The sequence below is a fragment of the Exophiala aquamarina genome, assembly GCF_000709125.1.
Source record: "Exophiala aquamarina CBS 119918 chromosome Unknown aczIA-supercont1.4, whole genome shotgun sequence".
Taxonomy (NCBI): domain Eukaryota; kingdom Fungi; phylum Ascomycota; class Eurotiomycetes; order Chaetothyriales; family Herpotrichiellaceae; genus Exophiala; species Exophiala aquamarina.
Genome location: NW_013550584.1, coordinates 2663833 through 2679320, shown reverse-complemented (window position 1 = coordinate 2679320; position 15488 = coordinate 2663833). Strand labels below are relative to the sequence as shown.

The 15488-nt window shown below is 50.4% G+C and overlaps 7 protein-coding genes across 7 annotated transcripts; 3 read left to right on the top strand and 4 right to left on the bottom strand.

Moving 5' to 3' along the window:
• Window positions 1–757: 757 nt before the first annotated feature.
• On the top strand, window positions 758–2180 carry A1O9_06066 (3-isopropylmalate dehydrogenase; the record flags this gene model as incomplete). Its single annotated transcript, XM_013405278.1, has 2 exons — window positions 758–1056; window positions 1124–2180. The coding sequence occupies 2 exons, from the start codon at window positions 758–760 to the stop codon at window positions 2178–2180; spliced, it is 1356 nt and encodes a 451-aa protein (XP_013260732.1).
• A 282-nt stretch (window positions 2181–2462) lies between these two features.
• On the bottom strand, window positions 2463–3401 carry A1O9_06065 (uncharacterized protein; the record flags this gene model as incomplete). Its single annotated transcript, XM_013405277.1, has 2 exons — window positions 2463–2632; window positions 2696–3401. The coding sequence occupies 2 exons, from the start codon at window positions 3399–3401 to the stop codon at window positions 2463–2465; spliced, it is 876 nt and encodes a 291-aa protein (XP_013260731.1).
• Window positions 3402–4965: 1564 nt separating this feature from the next.
• A1O9_06064 (uncharacterized protein) lies at window positions 4966–6522 on the bottom strand (the record flags this gene model as incomplete). Its single annotated transcript, XM_013405276.1, has 1 exon — window positions 4966–6522. One exon carries the CDS (start codon window positions 6520–6522, stop codon window positions 4966–4968), a length of 1557 nt encoding a protein of 518 aa, XP_013260730.1.
• A 1586-nt stretch (window positions 6523–8108) lies between these two features.
• A1O9_06063 (glucose-repressible protein) lies at window positions 8109–8381 on the top strand (the record flags this gene model as incomplete). Its single annotated transcript, XM_013405275.1, has 2 exons — window positions 8109–8122; window positions 8180–8381. The coding sequence occupies 2 exons, from the start codon at window positions 8109–8111 to the stop codon at window positions 8379–8381; spliced, it is 216 nt and encodes a 71-aa protein (XP_013260729.1).
• A 467-nt stretch (window positions 8382–8848) lies between these two features.
• A1O9_06062 (uncharacterized protein) lies at window positions 8849–10211 on the bottom strand (the record flags this gene model as incomplete). Its single annotated transcript, XM_013405274.1, has 3 exons — window positions 8849–9106; window positions 9178–9524; window positions 9581–10211. 3 exons carry the CDS (start codon window positions 10209–10211, stop codon window positions 8849–8851), a joined length of 1236 nt encoding a protein of 411 aa, XP_013260728.1.
• Window positions 10212–11986: 1775 nt separating this feature from the next.
• On the bottom strand, window positions 11987–13114 carry A1O9_06060 (uncharacterized protein; the record flags this gene model as incomplete). The annotated part of the gene is made up of 2 exons (XM_013405273.1): window positions 11987–12039; window positions 12088–13114. The coding sequence occupies 2 exons, from the start codon at window positions 13112–13114 to the stop codon at window positions 11987–11989; spliced, it is 1080 nt and encodes a 359-aa protein (XP_013260727.1).
• Window positions 13115–13500: 386 nt separating this feature from the next.
• Window positions 13501–14286, top strand: A1O9_06059 (uncharacterized protein; the record flags this gene model as incomplete). The annotated part of the gene is made up of 5 exons (XM_013405272.1): window positions 13501–13538; window positions 13592–13600; window positions 13650–13869; window positions 13922–14113; window positions 14167–14286. The coding sequence occupies 5 exons, from the start codon at window positions 13501–13503 to the stop codon at window positions 14284–14286; spliced, it is 579 nt and encodes a 192-aa protein (XP_013260726.1).
• Between the last annotated feature and the right edge of the window lie 1202 nt (window positions 14287–15488).

Genomic DNA, 15488 nt, shown 5'->3' with positions numbered 1-15488 from the left:
TCTGGTCCCCGGCATCTCCGTCATCGCACGGGGCTGACCAAAGAAGCGTCAACCATTTGCTCTCTCGTACAAAATATCCAGCCCAAGTCCCTACTCCGCATCCCGCGTTCCGGCAAACGTTGTGGTGTGGGGGTCAGAGATTTTGTATTTGGTGGTGCTTCTGAATACAAGTCTCTCCCGCGCAAAACTTAATCTTGCTATTTCATCCCGTACTTACTCGTTAAGGTAGATTGGTTTACAGGGCGAAATGACGGTCCGTGATCGGAGATGTGAAACCCAGAATTTTTGGAGTCTTTTGGTGGGAAACGCTGCCTTCGGGCTGGGCTCGGGGCATATCCGACCGTGAGGAGAAGCAGGAGTCAACGACACACATAATACTAACGATATCAAGACGATCATAGGATCCAAGGGGGGAGGGGAGGGGTTCTTTTACAATTCCTTCCTTCGCCACCTTCTCTGTTCTTAAGTTGTTCTACTCGTGCTTTTCGTTGAAGAACATTCTTCCTGCTGATATAAAGCGATCCTTGCATGGGGTTGAGGACAGATCGAACTCACGCCACGCTCACAGGAACATCGGTAGTGGCTACTCCAGTGGTATCATTCAGTGGATCCAACGTTGCCGCGAGATTGCGAACAGAGTGCAGTCGCGCCTAACTCCTACGTTGACAATCACCACTGGACCAAGCTCTGTTGCAAAACTTGACATAAATCCCAACGGGGTCGTCGTGAGGAGAATAAAATTAGTGCGTCGCTTACAATGGCGGCTTCAATGATCGATACGAGCGGCGCGACTGGCACAGCGGGGGCCGCGCAGACATTTCGCGTCCTGGTCTTGCCGGGCGATCATGTCGGGCCAGAAGTGATGGCTGAGGCACTTCGGGTATTGGAGGTCGTTCAGGAGCGTTCGCAGGGCAAGGTCAAGTTCGAGTACAACCACCAGATTGCTGGCGGTTGCAGTATCGACAAGCATGGCACGCCTATCACAGATGAGGTGTTGAAGATTGCGAAGGAAGAGAGCGATGCGGTGCTCTTTGGCAGTGTGGGCGGTCCAGAATGGTGAGTCATTGGGAAATCTTGATTCTTTCTTCCTTCCTGATCTTCGAGCTGAGTGAGTTGGGGAAAGGGGTACGGCATACCCGAACCCAGAATCGGGTTTGCTTCGACTGCGACGACATCTAGATGCATTTGCGAATATTCGACCATGCACGTTCTATTCAAAGTCTTTGATTCCACTGTCACCCTTAAAGCAGTCAGTCGCCGAAGGGACGAACTTCATCATTCTGCGAGAAAATTGCGGCGGTGCTTACTTTGGGGAGAAGGTGGAGCAAGCCGACTACGCGAGCGACTCGTGGGCTTACGGCCGCGAGGAGATCTCGAGAGCTTCTCGCGTCGCGGCTGCGCTCGCTGAGAAGATGGGCAAGGACGGTCTCGGCACGGGGAAATGTCCAGAAGGCCCGGCCACGGTGTGGTCCAGCGACAAGGCGAATGTGTTAGCGAGTGGCCGTCTTTGGAGGAAAGTCACTTCGGAAGTCTTCGCGAAGGAGTTCCCCCACATTGAACTCAAGCACCAGTTGGCAGATTCACTGTCGATGCTTATGTGCAAGAACCCTCGAATGTTCAACGGGGTCGTCCACACAGATAACACCTTTGGTGATATGCTGTCCGACCAAGCGGGAGGGGTGGTCGGCACACTAGGAGTTCTTCCAAGTGCTTCACTGTGCGGCATCCCAGACGGGAGTAAGTGCAACGGCATCTACGAGCCCACGCACGGCTCGGCGCCGGACATCTCAGGCAAAGGAATCGTCAATCCTGTCGCACAGATCCTCTCCGCTGCAATGATGTTGAGATACAGCTTCAACATGGGCGAGGAAGCGCTCGCCATCGAGCAAGCCGTGGAGAAGGTCCTAGACGGGAAGGACATCGGCGGATTGGAGATTCGCACAGGTGACCTCGGAGGCAAGGCCACCACCAAGGAAGTCGGAGATGCCATTGTCGATGTTCTCAGACAGATCTTGAGCGGACATCTGAGCTCGGTCCGGAGCCCGGACCCGTCCAGCAAGGAACTGTCCAGCCGTGCGAAAGAGCACGCCGCCCATGGTGACGAGAATAAGAAGTGGGAGCATAGGTTGAAGAAGGATCATGTCCACACTGGGCCCGCTGATGCTTTGATACAGCCTTGAGAGGACTTTGTGGTACGAGTTGTCAAAGAGACACATTCAGCACGAAATAAATGGATCATGTCTCTACGCAAATTCATCATGCTCCTGAAGTTCGTAGTAGATCTGACGTCTGTGCTGAAAACCAATTCATTTCGGTTTCCCTTATATTGATTTGATCCAATGTTGTATGCTCTCGTTCGCTCTCAGAGTCGGGGTACTCCTATTTCCTAAACGTCTAAGTAATTAAAGCAAGCTCAAAGGGGCAGCACAACCAGTCTACTAGATGCTTTATCTACGTTCAAATCATTGTGGCCAGCCGGTCAATCCTAGAGTGAGTAGTAGTGGGTTTTCCTGGAACTCCTTACTCCTTTGTTTGAGTTCCTCGACATCCCAGTTTGCCCACAAGAATCGACCTTTCAAGAAAACTGCTTCAGGAGAGGATAGCCAAACCATTAAATTACCTGGGAGCTCGACTACAGTCGAAGGAAATCAGTACAGGGTCCAACCTAGCGCGGCCAACAAGGAATTCAACTTACGTGTATCCGAATGCTCAATGGCGGCACCGCTTTGTTCAACCCCTTTGCTCGCAAGACCTGTGGATAAGATGACCCCGGGATGGAGGTTGAAAACTCTCAGGTCAGGGTTTTCGTTCTGGACATATTCGAACAGTCTGGCTGCCCCGGCCTTGCCGACCGCATAGGATGAGAAGTCGGGGATATAATGCGCATGTGTTACTCCCGAGCTGACATTTATGATCACTCCATGCTTTGATATGTTTTTCAGCACGGATTGGAGTACGTGCAAGGCACCTTTGACGTTGACTTCTATCGACTTCCACCAGTCCTCGACGTCAGCAGCCGCTATGGGCCCAAGGTTGGCAAGGTATGCAGCATTGTTGATGAAGACGTCAATAGGGCCATCCTTCGAGATGTTGTCGAAGGCATCTGCCGTGCTGGTAAGGCTCGAAATGTCGACAACCACGGCCGTCACCTTCGAACCTTTGTGTTTTGCTTCGATCGCGTTCTTGGTTGCGTCTAGAGTCGCCTGAGTGCGACCCAGAATTACTACTTCAGAAGCCCCCGCTATCGCGAAGGCTTCTGCGGTCGCTGCTCCGATCCCGACGGCTGCTCCAGTGATCACCACTCGCTTCCCTTTCTGTGACAGTTCAGGCCGAGAGGCGTGGATGCCGGGGTATACGTCAGTGTGAAAAGTCTTGGTGTAAGTAGAGAATGCTGGTGCCATGACTGATCTTCGGGAGCTGGATATATTCTCTTTCGTATTGTCAATCTGGGAGCTCTTGGTCGGCGATTAGTTTGGTTTGTATATTTCTGCTTTGTCTCAAGAGTTAAACCGACTCCCTTTGACGGGTCATAAGGCCAGTTTTATACCCAACTCCGTAGCTGCAATGAAGCCCGCCACTGCCGAATCATTAGGGGCTAAGTGATATCCAGACCCATGTACAATCGTTTGGCCACTCAGATACAGTACTTGAGAGTACGGGTACCGACCCCACCATGCTTGCAAGAATTTCATGGTCGAGCCGCGTACAGTATATGTCGTACCACGATAAATGAAACCAAGCTGTAGGGTTCGCCGCTCCAGGCCGTTTTCTGTTAGAAATCAACGCCTCGCCCGTCCGCATTTTCGGACGGCCTGTGTTTTTGCGTATCCATCGGTGATGGCTAGGTAAGATAGATCTTGACGGTGAGACTTGATTGGTGTAGAAAAGACGAAGAAGGCGCAATGCATCAGTGGGACTCCAAGTCGGAAGAGTTCGAAGCTGCCTGATGTGATGTCGGATTTCACTGGACGCGAATCATGTTGACACCGAGACACATGTTCCGCCTCAGTGCCAGAATTGGGCCAAGACCAGATTTCAAGGTACAAATTCCCGGAATTGCTGTACCTGCTTATGTATAGGAGCGGACAGGAGCGGACGGGTGCTAGCGAGTCTCCACCCGCATGGACCTTGGTCTTTTCGAGTTTATCATTGCCAACTCGCGATCGTACATTCTCTAAATTCCTAGTGGTGGAGAGCAACACTAAGATCTTCCGGTGCTGAGGGTAGACGATTTGTCGCGCCGTCGGTCTCAATAATGCCTCGTACACGGATAGCCAGCGTTTGTATTATACAGTATTGATACGAGCAGCGCCACTAGCAGCCACATATATTTGGACGGGCCAGGTTCTTCATTGAAATCAAACCAGGTTTGTCCTTTCGAGTTGATCAATGACACCAGAAATCCTCCTTCCTTGTCTATGTCGAGGGATTCAACATATGGATGGGGAAGAGCTTTGGAGGGATAGAAGGGGTCCGCTTCTTATGTGACAGAAACCCTGAAGCCTGTGAACCTAGTGACCAGACCATTATCTCCATTGTATACGGTCTTGGTGCTGGAACGAAAAACATCGTTAATAGAATAGCATTCCCAATAGAAGGTCTGAATCTTTATTAGAAGGTGTGTTGCATACCACATTTGGTGTCATGTCACCGCCAAGAATGGCTAGCGACCAGAAACTTCCCAGTTTGCGAGGACTGTCCTTCAGAGAACAATATCAATCTTCCATGTCGCCGGTAGATGGGCTGCTCGCCTTGGACGATATGGTTCTCATGTTTCGAGAATGTTATGTCTATAACACTACTGACCGGCTACCATACGTAGAGAAGCATTAGAGAAGCTATTTGATCCCGTGATTAGGGTAGTCAATCAGTGATGGCGCTTGGAATATGCTGATTGTGCCAGCGAACGGTCTAGGTTATTATTGTTGTCTGAGGTCTATGATAGAGATCCTGCTCAAGGGCTCATTAAACAGGAATGGAGACTTTGAAGACGAGAGCCTGATTGTCTAGACTAAAGCCACTTTCATCCGCGTACGGCAGCTTCCCACCATTCATGAAACCGTTCTGCGAGATGAAGTCGTTATCGCTGAGGCTAAAGAGGAAGAACTGCCCGTCATCGCTAGCCGGGTTCGTGCTCCAGCCCATCCACCCAGACTTGGGATTGACGGGTACAAGCGCCAAGCTCTCCCACTTCTCATTCAAGAGCCCAGAGTCCTGTGCACCGCCGTTGTGCAGACCGAAGCGGTTGAGTTGCGAGTTGACGTTGAAGTCGAGCCAGGAGTAGTATGCGGCAGGCGTGATGGCCGGGTCAAGGACACCCTTGGGCGCCGCGGAGCTGTCGGTGGAGTCGTATTTTGGTCCCTTGATATTGGTTGCCTTGGAGATGTCGAAGATATCGATATGGCGGTACGCGGAGTTGGAGTCGTCTTGACCGTGGCCGTGGCCCGAGTCTCGTGCGAGGACAAGGAATTGTGTCGCGCTGAGATAGTGGATCTCTGACTGTGCCGCAACGCGTGTGTTATTGGTGATCTGAGGAAGTGGCACGATATACTCGGCCTTGTAGATGGGCTTGAAGACGTCAGTGACATCGTACTCCAGCAAGCGAGCATAGCGCCGAGTGGAAGCGTTAAGGCCGCCGTCCTGGTCCAAGGCAGATTGTAGAAGGGCGTAGAGAGTTTTACCGTCGGGGGAGGCGGTCAGACCTTCAAGCCCTTGGTTGTTGGCTCGGCCAGTAGGATTTGCGGTCGGAGTAATCTTGAGGTCTGGATCATAGCGAGGAGCGCTGGCAGCGGAGAACGAGTTGGTGTTGTTGCGTTGAGGAATGACCGCTGCAGGAGGTCGAATGGCAGAAAGCATGCGACCAGAGGGATCGAAGCGGTAGACGTAGGCACCATACTCATCTGAGACCCAGAATGAACCATCTGCTGCAAGGACGAGGCCTTCTGAATCTAGACATACGCGACGGCCACCTGATCCAGCTCCGCCGAATCCATCGCCTTGATAGGTCGCTGAGGGGAGTTCAGGAAAGCCCGGGAAGGTGAGATAAGGACCGTGGGCATCAGGGTCTAAACCAGTCATAGGGTTGCCCATTGGATCTGTAAACGCAACAGTATCGAGATATTGCAGCTTTAGATTAGGTGGGCTGGGTTTGGAAGATGTTGCCGTATCGTTGGGAGCGAATGTGATTGCGAACTTGTGAACACGAGGCTGGAAGTTCAGTGTTCCTTCGGTGTTCCATCCGCGATCAGGAAGGCCCCAGAGGATGCCAGTGTATACACCGGTCTTGCTGTTTAGCTTCCAGGATTTGAGATCAATCGCGGCACTGCTTCCAATACCGCCTGCAGTGTCTCCGAATTTGTCCCGTGCGTTGCTGGGAGTGAAACCATATCCTGCGAGAGCTTCATATACAAAGCTCTTGCCATTAACGACCGTGGTGTTTACGGCAATGGTGGTAGCTCGTGGAGCCGGTGAAGAAGCTGCAAGGCTGGCCAGCAATGTGGCTATGATAAATCCGATGAGCATTGTGATTTGAACCTATCGAGATATATTGAGAGTCAAGTATCAATTGTTCAACCTTGGCCTATGTAAAGTCTGCTGTCCGGAAACGCTATTAGCTCACCGAAACGAATGAGGGAGCACAGCGCAACAGTACGTGTGTAACGATTGGATTCCATGGCCGGGAGAGCTCCTCGGGCCCTTTTAATACTCAGGCTGTTGCGAGAGTGAGGTCTGATGAGACGTTCAAGGATGTACAAACACGTGGACCACTAGCTCAGTATGATTCGCGAAAATTGCGTTCTTGGAGTATAGGGCGTCTTAGCAAATAGTGACTAATTCGTTAGTTAGTTAATGCGACCTGCTGCTTTTGAACACCGTTCATGCGCCAATCGATTGCTTTTGACTAGTATGGGAGGGTAGAAGAGAAAAACAGTCTGTTGGAGCTTTGCACTTGTAATTCTTTGGTTAGATGGTGTTTCTTCTGTTGACACCTACTAGATTCGGTCCGCCAGTAGCCTGAGTAGTTGGTGCACTGGGACCGTATCGAAGAACCACGTTTGTTGATGGGCCCAAAGCTCGAATGGCAACACCTACGTGCTCGGTAATCCAGAGGGACAAAGACTCATAATTGTCGGTCTCCTCTCCAGTCATGGGTAAGATGAAGATTCTTTCTGTTCTGGGGCCTGCTCCACGTCTACCCGACCGGTGAAGATATCGGTGTGTCACTCAATGAAAAGAGACCTCTAGTTACAAATGAGGATCATGGCTGCTAGAAATTTCAATCATATGGGACGAAAGGTGCTCGCCAAACGCCACGAAAGGAGGGAAAGAGCGACAGCATCCCAAATTACCACGAACTTTCTCCGAGTCGAGGGCGTGGCGCTGTCTAACTGACTTGGGGAAAGCGCCCTGAGAACGATGACGACATTCCTCACACCTGCAGAACTCGATACTCGTCGAGGACCTCTTCCACTTCACAAGGGCAAGAGAAACAACGAGACAATCAGTCCGTACTCCGTACCTCGCACAGAAAACTTGGTTGTGGCGCAGCTAAGATGGAGGTGAGTGCGGTAGTAGCACAGCGAGCGGGCCCAGGGCGTTGCTGTGGCCAATGCATGAGACTACTGCCTCCACCTGTCAATTCTTCCATCGCGGACAAACTCCAGGATCGAGAACTCCGTGGATCGGCAGGTTTCCATGTGATAACAATAATCAGATTGGATCAAGAGGGCCAAATCGAGATGGAAAAGAGGAGGCCGCCAACGTCATCCTCTTGGTCCATGAGCTGCAAAGAGAACTGCTTGGTACCTGAGCATCCTTTGCACGTGATCGGCGCGATCTGATTTGTTGCTTCTACGTCATCCTAAGCTCCTTCCTCTCCTTGATGACGTCGGGCACTTTGGTAAATGCTTCAAGGTTTCAAGCGGATGCACCAGCTGACCTGCAACCGGTCGCCCCTCGTTACTAGATCTGTGTATATATACCTTCCATTCTGTCCAGGTGGAAATCTGAAATCTTCCAAAGCCAGAAACAAGCCAAATAAAATCAAGACTATCAAACAAAATACAACTTTCAAGACTTCTTAGTCAATTCCAATCCAAACAATCGCAATGGATACCATCAAGTAGGCCGTCTGCCTTGCCTTCACGGCCTAGCGACATCCAACTGACATTCTCTCCAGGAACGCCGCAAACTACGTTAGCGAGAGCTTCCAAGGTGCTGGAGCCACCGCTTCCAAGGAGGCCAACAAGAACGTCGCCAAGGACAACAACGCTTCTGTCAGCACCCGTGCCCAAGCTGCCGGTGATGCCATCTCAGACAAGGTCGACGAGCAGACCCACGACCGGAAGGCCGATGTCCACCGTGAGGCTGCCAAGCACTAGATAGTTGGTAATGATGGGCAACGATGCGTGACTGAATGAGGTTCGTCACGGCGAGATGAGAAATCATTATATACCCCTATATCACCGCAGAATCATGATAGGCGTTGGAGGAAACGCGAGATTGCAGGTCCATAGCAACAATGCAAATAACTTGCTAATCGGACGCATTTGATCTTTGTTTTGTTGCCATTCTTGACGTGTCTGTAAACAAAACATTTCGCAGCATCATTGACTATCGACCCAAATCCGGGTAAGCCACCTGACCAATGGAACGATTTCCGAACACTCGCTCTGTGGTCAAGGGGTCATCGAAACAGGAACGATGTTAAGGCTTTTCCACGAGAAGCCTTCCAGGCATCCTGGGCATGGCTGCAATAGTGTCACATGTGAAAATATAATGGATAACTCCCCGGACGCGGGATGTTCTAGAATACATATGCCAGCCACAACCTTGCTCCAGTCTGGTTTCAATTTGGGCCACGACCTTCTAGCGCATCAGCCGCCATGTTCCTCATACGTTCTCTCTCCAAGGGATGGATGTGTTCGAGCGCGGCATCTACGTCTCGGCTTTGGTTTTCGAGTACTTGCGTCATACCGCTCTCGGACAAGTAGCTCGGAGGACGATATGTCGTTGTCGGCAGCACATGATTCAACGCCTCGTCATAAGTGGGAGTTAGGGGTGATGGAGGTACGTGCTTCCAGTGGACAAAATCCGGGTTCATTCTCTGTGGTCACCGAAAGAGATTGATTAGTTGCGTACACGAGCGCAGTAACCAGTGTAAGACAATCAACTCACAGTACTCGTTCGGAAATTTCCGTACACAGGCGGTGGATATTGGACCGGTGCGTCACCTATCATCTCCACATCAGCGCCAAACCCATCATCATTAGACATGTGGATTTGAATGGGCTTCTCTGGTGGAATGTCATCAGCAGTCCCGCCATGTCTCTTCGTGCGGTGAGATGTGCCACCGTGTCGACGACCATGCGCAGCCCTTCTTCGTGTTCTCCTCGGTGCCTTTATTAGTATGAACATCCGGATAAGTTGGTGACAAAATATCCCCGTCAACGAGAGGATGAACAAAATAGAAAGCACATGGAAGGCGGTGTTGCCAGCAACCCCTGTGACTGCCAGTACAAGATCTGTGGTGGTCAGCGAAAACTATCGACGAGTAGTTGTATCTCCGCTTCCAACTCACAGATGACCACGGCGACCACTAGTGTAACGCCGAAAGCAAAACATATCTTCGCTTTGGAATTCACCTTGGGGTCTCGATATGCTCTCGTCGACAATATCTGGCGGCTTCTAGCAGTCCTCCTTGAATTCTGAGTGCTACGACTGCCACGACTACCACTTCGCGAACTTGTAGTCTGTGTGCGGCTTGACCCTGAAGCACTGGTTGACTCGTTCGTTGTACTCGTTACTGAATGGGGTGCAGTAACGGAGCTATCGACTGTGCCTGGTTGTGAGCCGCTTCCGTATAGATCCGACTGCTCCCACTGTTCAGGCCTAGGATCATGGATCGACCGGACAGCCATAGTCCTTGGAACCTCGTTATCGATGACCGACCGCGTAGAAGTTCTAGATCTTGTGGCTGCTGGTAACGCGCCCCTGGCAAAGAGATTGTTCCTGCCAGACGATCGTGATGCAGATAAGAACAAAGGTACCACGAATGTCTTCGTCGGGCGGCCTTGTGACGCTCCAGAGCTCTCCGGCGCCGGCCTCGTCCTCCAGAATCGTGACATGCTACTGATGATGCTGTTCCGTGACTCGTCAACTCGTGGAGGTATAAGGAATCCTTCAGTTGGTCGCTGGGAAGCGTGCTCCATTGTCGGTATGATATACCTTCGCTGGGTAGACAATCAGTGCTGCTAAGTCAATAGTGCCGGGGAGCGAGGATTCAGAGCACTTATGAGTCGGCATGCATAGAAGACGCGTCGACGAGGCTGGCACGAGAAGCATGGCAGAAAGGAAGGGGACCAAAACAACTAAACGATTGATATCACATGGTCAGACCTGTGAAAATCGAGATGACAATATTTGCGACCAGAAACTGCGACAGTGGGCTTCTTGATCCTGTATTCTTGCTGCAAAAGAGATGCGCAAGGAGAGGAGAATAGGCAAAGGAATGTACTTCCGTGATGAGACTGAGACATTACGAGGGATCCAAATGAAGGACCTTTCACCACCTTGATAGGCTGTCGTCACGTCAACCTGCTTTGGGCAGCAGTCCTCTTCGAGCGTGCCATACGAAGTTCATGGGCAATGACCCTTGGATATCGATAGATAACACGTCGACAAGCAGGTGTTCGTGCACGAACGCGTCCTGAAACATGGACGTTGGAGAAGCGCGCCTTTCGGCTGGACGTCAACTTGCCCCTGCTTTGGCTTGGCAAACGCAAAGCCCAACAGTGAAATCTGTTTAATTACCTTGGCCCCTTATCCTGTCTAAAAGAAGGATCTGGAAAGGCCCTTCGCTTGATGTGTAAATAGTAATACAACATGGATTAGTGTGTGATATTAAATTTATCCATAAAAACATATAATCTCAAGAACAAGATTATGAATCGGAAAAAAAACAGTTCCTCGACCGGGAGTTGAACCCGGGGCGCCTGGGTGATATTTCACTTGAGATTTTCTACTGAAAACCAGGTATGTTACCGTTACACCATCGGGGATATGATGAATTCTGAAGAAATTTACCGTATCCAAATATTTATAGTTTCTGTGTATTTCTGATCTTAGATTTGGTTGGCGTGATCATTCACGGCGTCTGCAGACTATCTAATTATTTTTAAGCATAGTTCGTGCACTTGATGCCACTGCAAGTTGATAAGCGATCATAGCTATGTTTACAGAGGTGGTGCATAACATCACGAGAAGCCACTCTGAACATTGTAGTCTTCCTCGAGCGTACTTGCTCCAAACCCAACGAGAGCGAGGTCGGTCAGAGCATGAGATTCAATGAGAAGTAAGCTAGGATCGAGCTCGTTTAGAAATTATTTGTTTGCATTTTGTATGCTCCCTAGATGTGTTGAGACTTCATTGATGAAAGCTTACCCGAAACACTAGACAACTTGATTTTGTAACTAACAACAGGAGGCAACGACCTCATAATGGAAATCCCCTCATGACAAATGTTATTAGTGCCTTCACTACTGTACATGCCTCCAGGATCGGATTGTATTAGCACCATACTAAATAGACCTTGCCTACTCAGCCCCTTGCCTCAGTCTCGAATCTGAGCTTAGACTGGCTCTTGTACGTAAGTTCACGGACTTTTATTTCAGGTATGAAGACCGGAAAGCAGGAGAATCGCTCTGGACCTCTCCCATTCATGCAGAGGCTTGCCTCGGGTGGGGCTGGCAAATATCCTGCCAGCAGGGAAAACCGTGCAAGCAAATGTCCTGTTTGAACAGTCGACGCTTGAATATCAAGGAACCAAAGCGTAGGGGATATCCTCCTGCGGCTCGGTAGGAGCCTCTGCCGGGACTCGGGCTCGCAAACAATTGCAGCTAGAGCCTACAGCTCATGATAGCCGTCTCTTGCGGCTGAGTTCATGAAGAGAGTAAACCTCTTTGGCCGATTGAACACATAATCCCTCTCATCTGCCAAGTTCACCCAGAAGGAGATTTCGTTCTGTCGAGCCAGACACAACTAGGTTTCGTTAGTAAATATCATCCTACCGTCAAATGCAGAACTTACTGATAGGATCTTCCGAAGGCGAAAATCGCACATCATTGACCGTCCCTTTGTGACCTGGCAATTTGTATAGTAACCTAGCCGAGCGCGTATCCCACACAACCACAGTACGATCTCCGCTTCCGGCGGCGATCTTGTCTCCCTTGGAACTCCAACTTGCGCGAATCAAGTTTTTCTCAAATCCTGCCGGCGCTCCATCATAGGTTTGTACAGCTCGATCCACTGGAGCAAAGGGACGAACATCCCATGTTCGAACGGTTGAGTCGTGAGAATTGGAAAGTAGTGTTTGAGAGTCTGGAGATACTTCCAGGGATGTAATAGTGTCTGTATGCCCAACCAAAGTGTATATCACTTCCAGCGTACGCGCGTCCCAGACCTTGATATCGTTGTCAATCCCACCAGAATAAATTTCGTGGCCTTGTTCCGCAAGCGCAACTGCTGTTATAGGGAAATCTGTTTCAATGTAGTCCACTGCTGCTCTCTGCCGGGGATCCCATATTCCAATGGTGCCATCGTCACTGCCACTGAGAAGAAGGTCTTGGCCGCGTCTGCTGAGATCAAGACAGTTTATAACCTCCTCATGTCCAACATGCTTGCGCACTCTTAGCCCTGTCTCAAGATCCCAATTCGCGACAGTCATATCTGCGGAAGCCGAGTAGATTGTCCTCGAGTCGCGCGACCATTGGAGGTCTAAGACGGCACCTTTGTGGCCGGTCAAGGTACCATAGTTTTCAGATTGTCCGTACGTGTTCCACAGCATTACAGACCGGTCCATAGAGCCAGAAGCAATATGTTGACCTGTCGGATCGAACCGAGTCGTGAAGATCTCGCCTGAATGACCTGTCAATTCCATAATGGGTGCAGTAAGGCCGCTTGTGCGCAGAGCAGAGGTGATAAGGGCGCCATCTGAATCTTTGCCAGTAACCGTAACGGCACTCTCATCGCGAAGGTCAGAATTCGATTTCTGTCGCTTGACCAAAGCCTGTGGCTTGGAAAAGCTGTCCGATGCCTGCCTCTTGATAGACGGCATCATGATTACTCCCAATGTTTGTGTGATAGAAGAGCAGGTGAACTAGGCCGCACCTTAGATAGGAATCCAGATGCAAAACAGAGAATATTGGATGGCCTTTTCACCAAGTGTAAACGCAGCCTTCATCTAACGAACTTTTTGGAGAGCGCAGCCCGCAATGAGAGGGCCGAGGTATAGCCGACCTCACAAGGCGCGGGCTTGGCAGCATGTTGTATGCCAATCATTTCATGCAAGGCTTTCACATATCTGTTCTTCTAATGTTAGTCAAGTCAATAATCATTCGTCCACTGTCTTTCATCGATTTGAATATCGTCTTGTCAGCTCATCGCGCATCCTCCCAGGTTTCTGAGATGACTCCTCAGCGATAAATCTTCTCCCCAGCTTTTATGGCAGCAAGCCAGAAGGCCGCCCGGTTGGGCGAAGAGTAAGCAAATCACAACCAGCAGGGATAATTCTCCTTCTAACAGCAATCAACAGGGTCTGGAAGTGAGCAGCACAGGTGTATCAATTCGTTGCTCTTTCTTACATGTAACAGGACACGGGTTGACAAAGTTAATGCTGAACTGGTCACTCTCACATATGGCACAATTGTGGCTCAGCTCTGCGCCGACTATGGCAATGACTATGCCCAAGTCAACCAGCAGCTTGACAAAATGGGCTACAACATCGGAATGCGTCTCATTGAAGACTTTCTGGCAAAATCCAATACTGGTCGATGTGGTAACTTTCGAGACACGGCAGAGATGATTTCAAAGGTGGGCTGATGATGGCGAGGAACACGTGGTACTAAATCTAATGATGATCCAGGTTGGCTTCAAGATATTCCTTAACATCACCCCAACTGTCACGAACTGGACGGCAGACAATAAACAATTCTCCTTGTTGTTTGACGAGAATCCTCTGGCAGATTTCGTCGAACTTCCCGACGACGGCAGGGCACAAGATGAATTGTGGTTTTCTAACATCTTTTGCGGTGTTCTACGTGGAGCCCTGGAAATGGTATGTGCACACCCATACAGATCAAGATTACATCTGCTAACACCTTCCCATAGGTGCAAATGTCTATCGAGGCCCACTTCGTCAGTGACGTCCTCCGTGGGAACGACGTTACTGAAATACGAGTGACCTTGATACGCTACATCGAGGATGAAATGCCACCGGATGATGAATGAAGCTACCAATCGTCATCAGGTTCTCACGGTGCCACCCTAAAATGGGTATAGGATGCTGGTGCCCAACCTCCAATCCGGTGGCAACGTGTCATAGCCCCCATGGTCATCGACTACCACGTGACCAGGCCCCTTTTCCAGTATACCATCAGGATCACGATACCCCTAACTCTGTTTCAGCAGGATAGCGAGGGGCAGGGGCAATTTTGCTGTGACCATATCTGCAAGATTCAGGGGAGACGGGGGAGTTATCTCTTTGCTCGTGACAATGAGAATCCTAGAATCGTTCCCTGTGTGTAGTCCTGCTGCTGGAAAGGACTTTTTGATTATTTTGGGTGCGGTGATGGAAGGGCGAGGTTCAGAGGTTCTTTGCTTCATGCCAAGCACCCCACCATGGATATTCCCCATTATGGTATAGCGTGCTGCACTCTACGCGGGGCATAATGCATAGGGCTGGGTGAGGGCGGTGCTGTGAGTCGTGCAGACCAGCACCCTCGACCTTGAGATTTCTGGGTTTCTCTCTCAGCCTCCGAACTTTTTTTCGCCCTCTCACCAGCTGCAACTGCGTCCTTACGCCGAGGAGGCTATCCTTTGTTCCAGGCGCGCTGAAGTGCCCCCGTCGCCCCCAAAGTGCGTTGTCTTGGGCGCTTCCCAGCCAAATCAGTGGTCCCCATCTTAAGCCCCAGAAGGCCACCATAGAGCCGTACAGAGTACCTGTAATTCCAGTATTTCCAACAGGCAACCTGTGTCCTTCTGCCTGACCCAAACTCCCGCAGCCGCAACGTTAACCTCACAAGTCACCACCCCGTTACCCATCCGTCACCCCATTATTTCATTTCGCCAGCAGACGTTGTTCTTCTCACTTCTCTTCAATCTCGGCAATTGCCTTCCCTCATAACTGCATCGCTCGTCGCACGCACAAATTACTTCTACACATTCGAATTAGCAGCGAATATCTGCAGATCCAACGACTTGTTGATTTCCCTTTGAGACCCTAGGCCGTCTACATCTCCCAAGATTAGCCGGCTCGCCAGCCCATCCGCTTTTGTGGCGGTCGCGTTTCGTTTCAGAGCAACCTCTTCTGGAGACCTTTTCGACCTTTCTTTGATTACAGCCACACCTGCTTCAACCATTTACCTCTTCGACACTGCACTCTCACTCCTCCTCTTGTCTCGATGCACCAGAAATGAACCTTGTCTGTCACC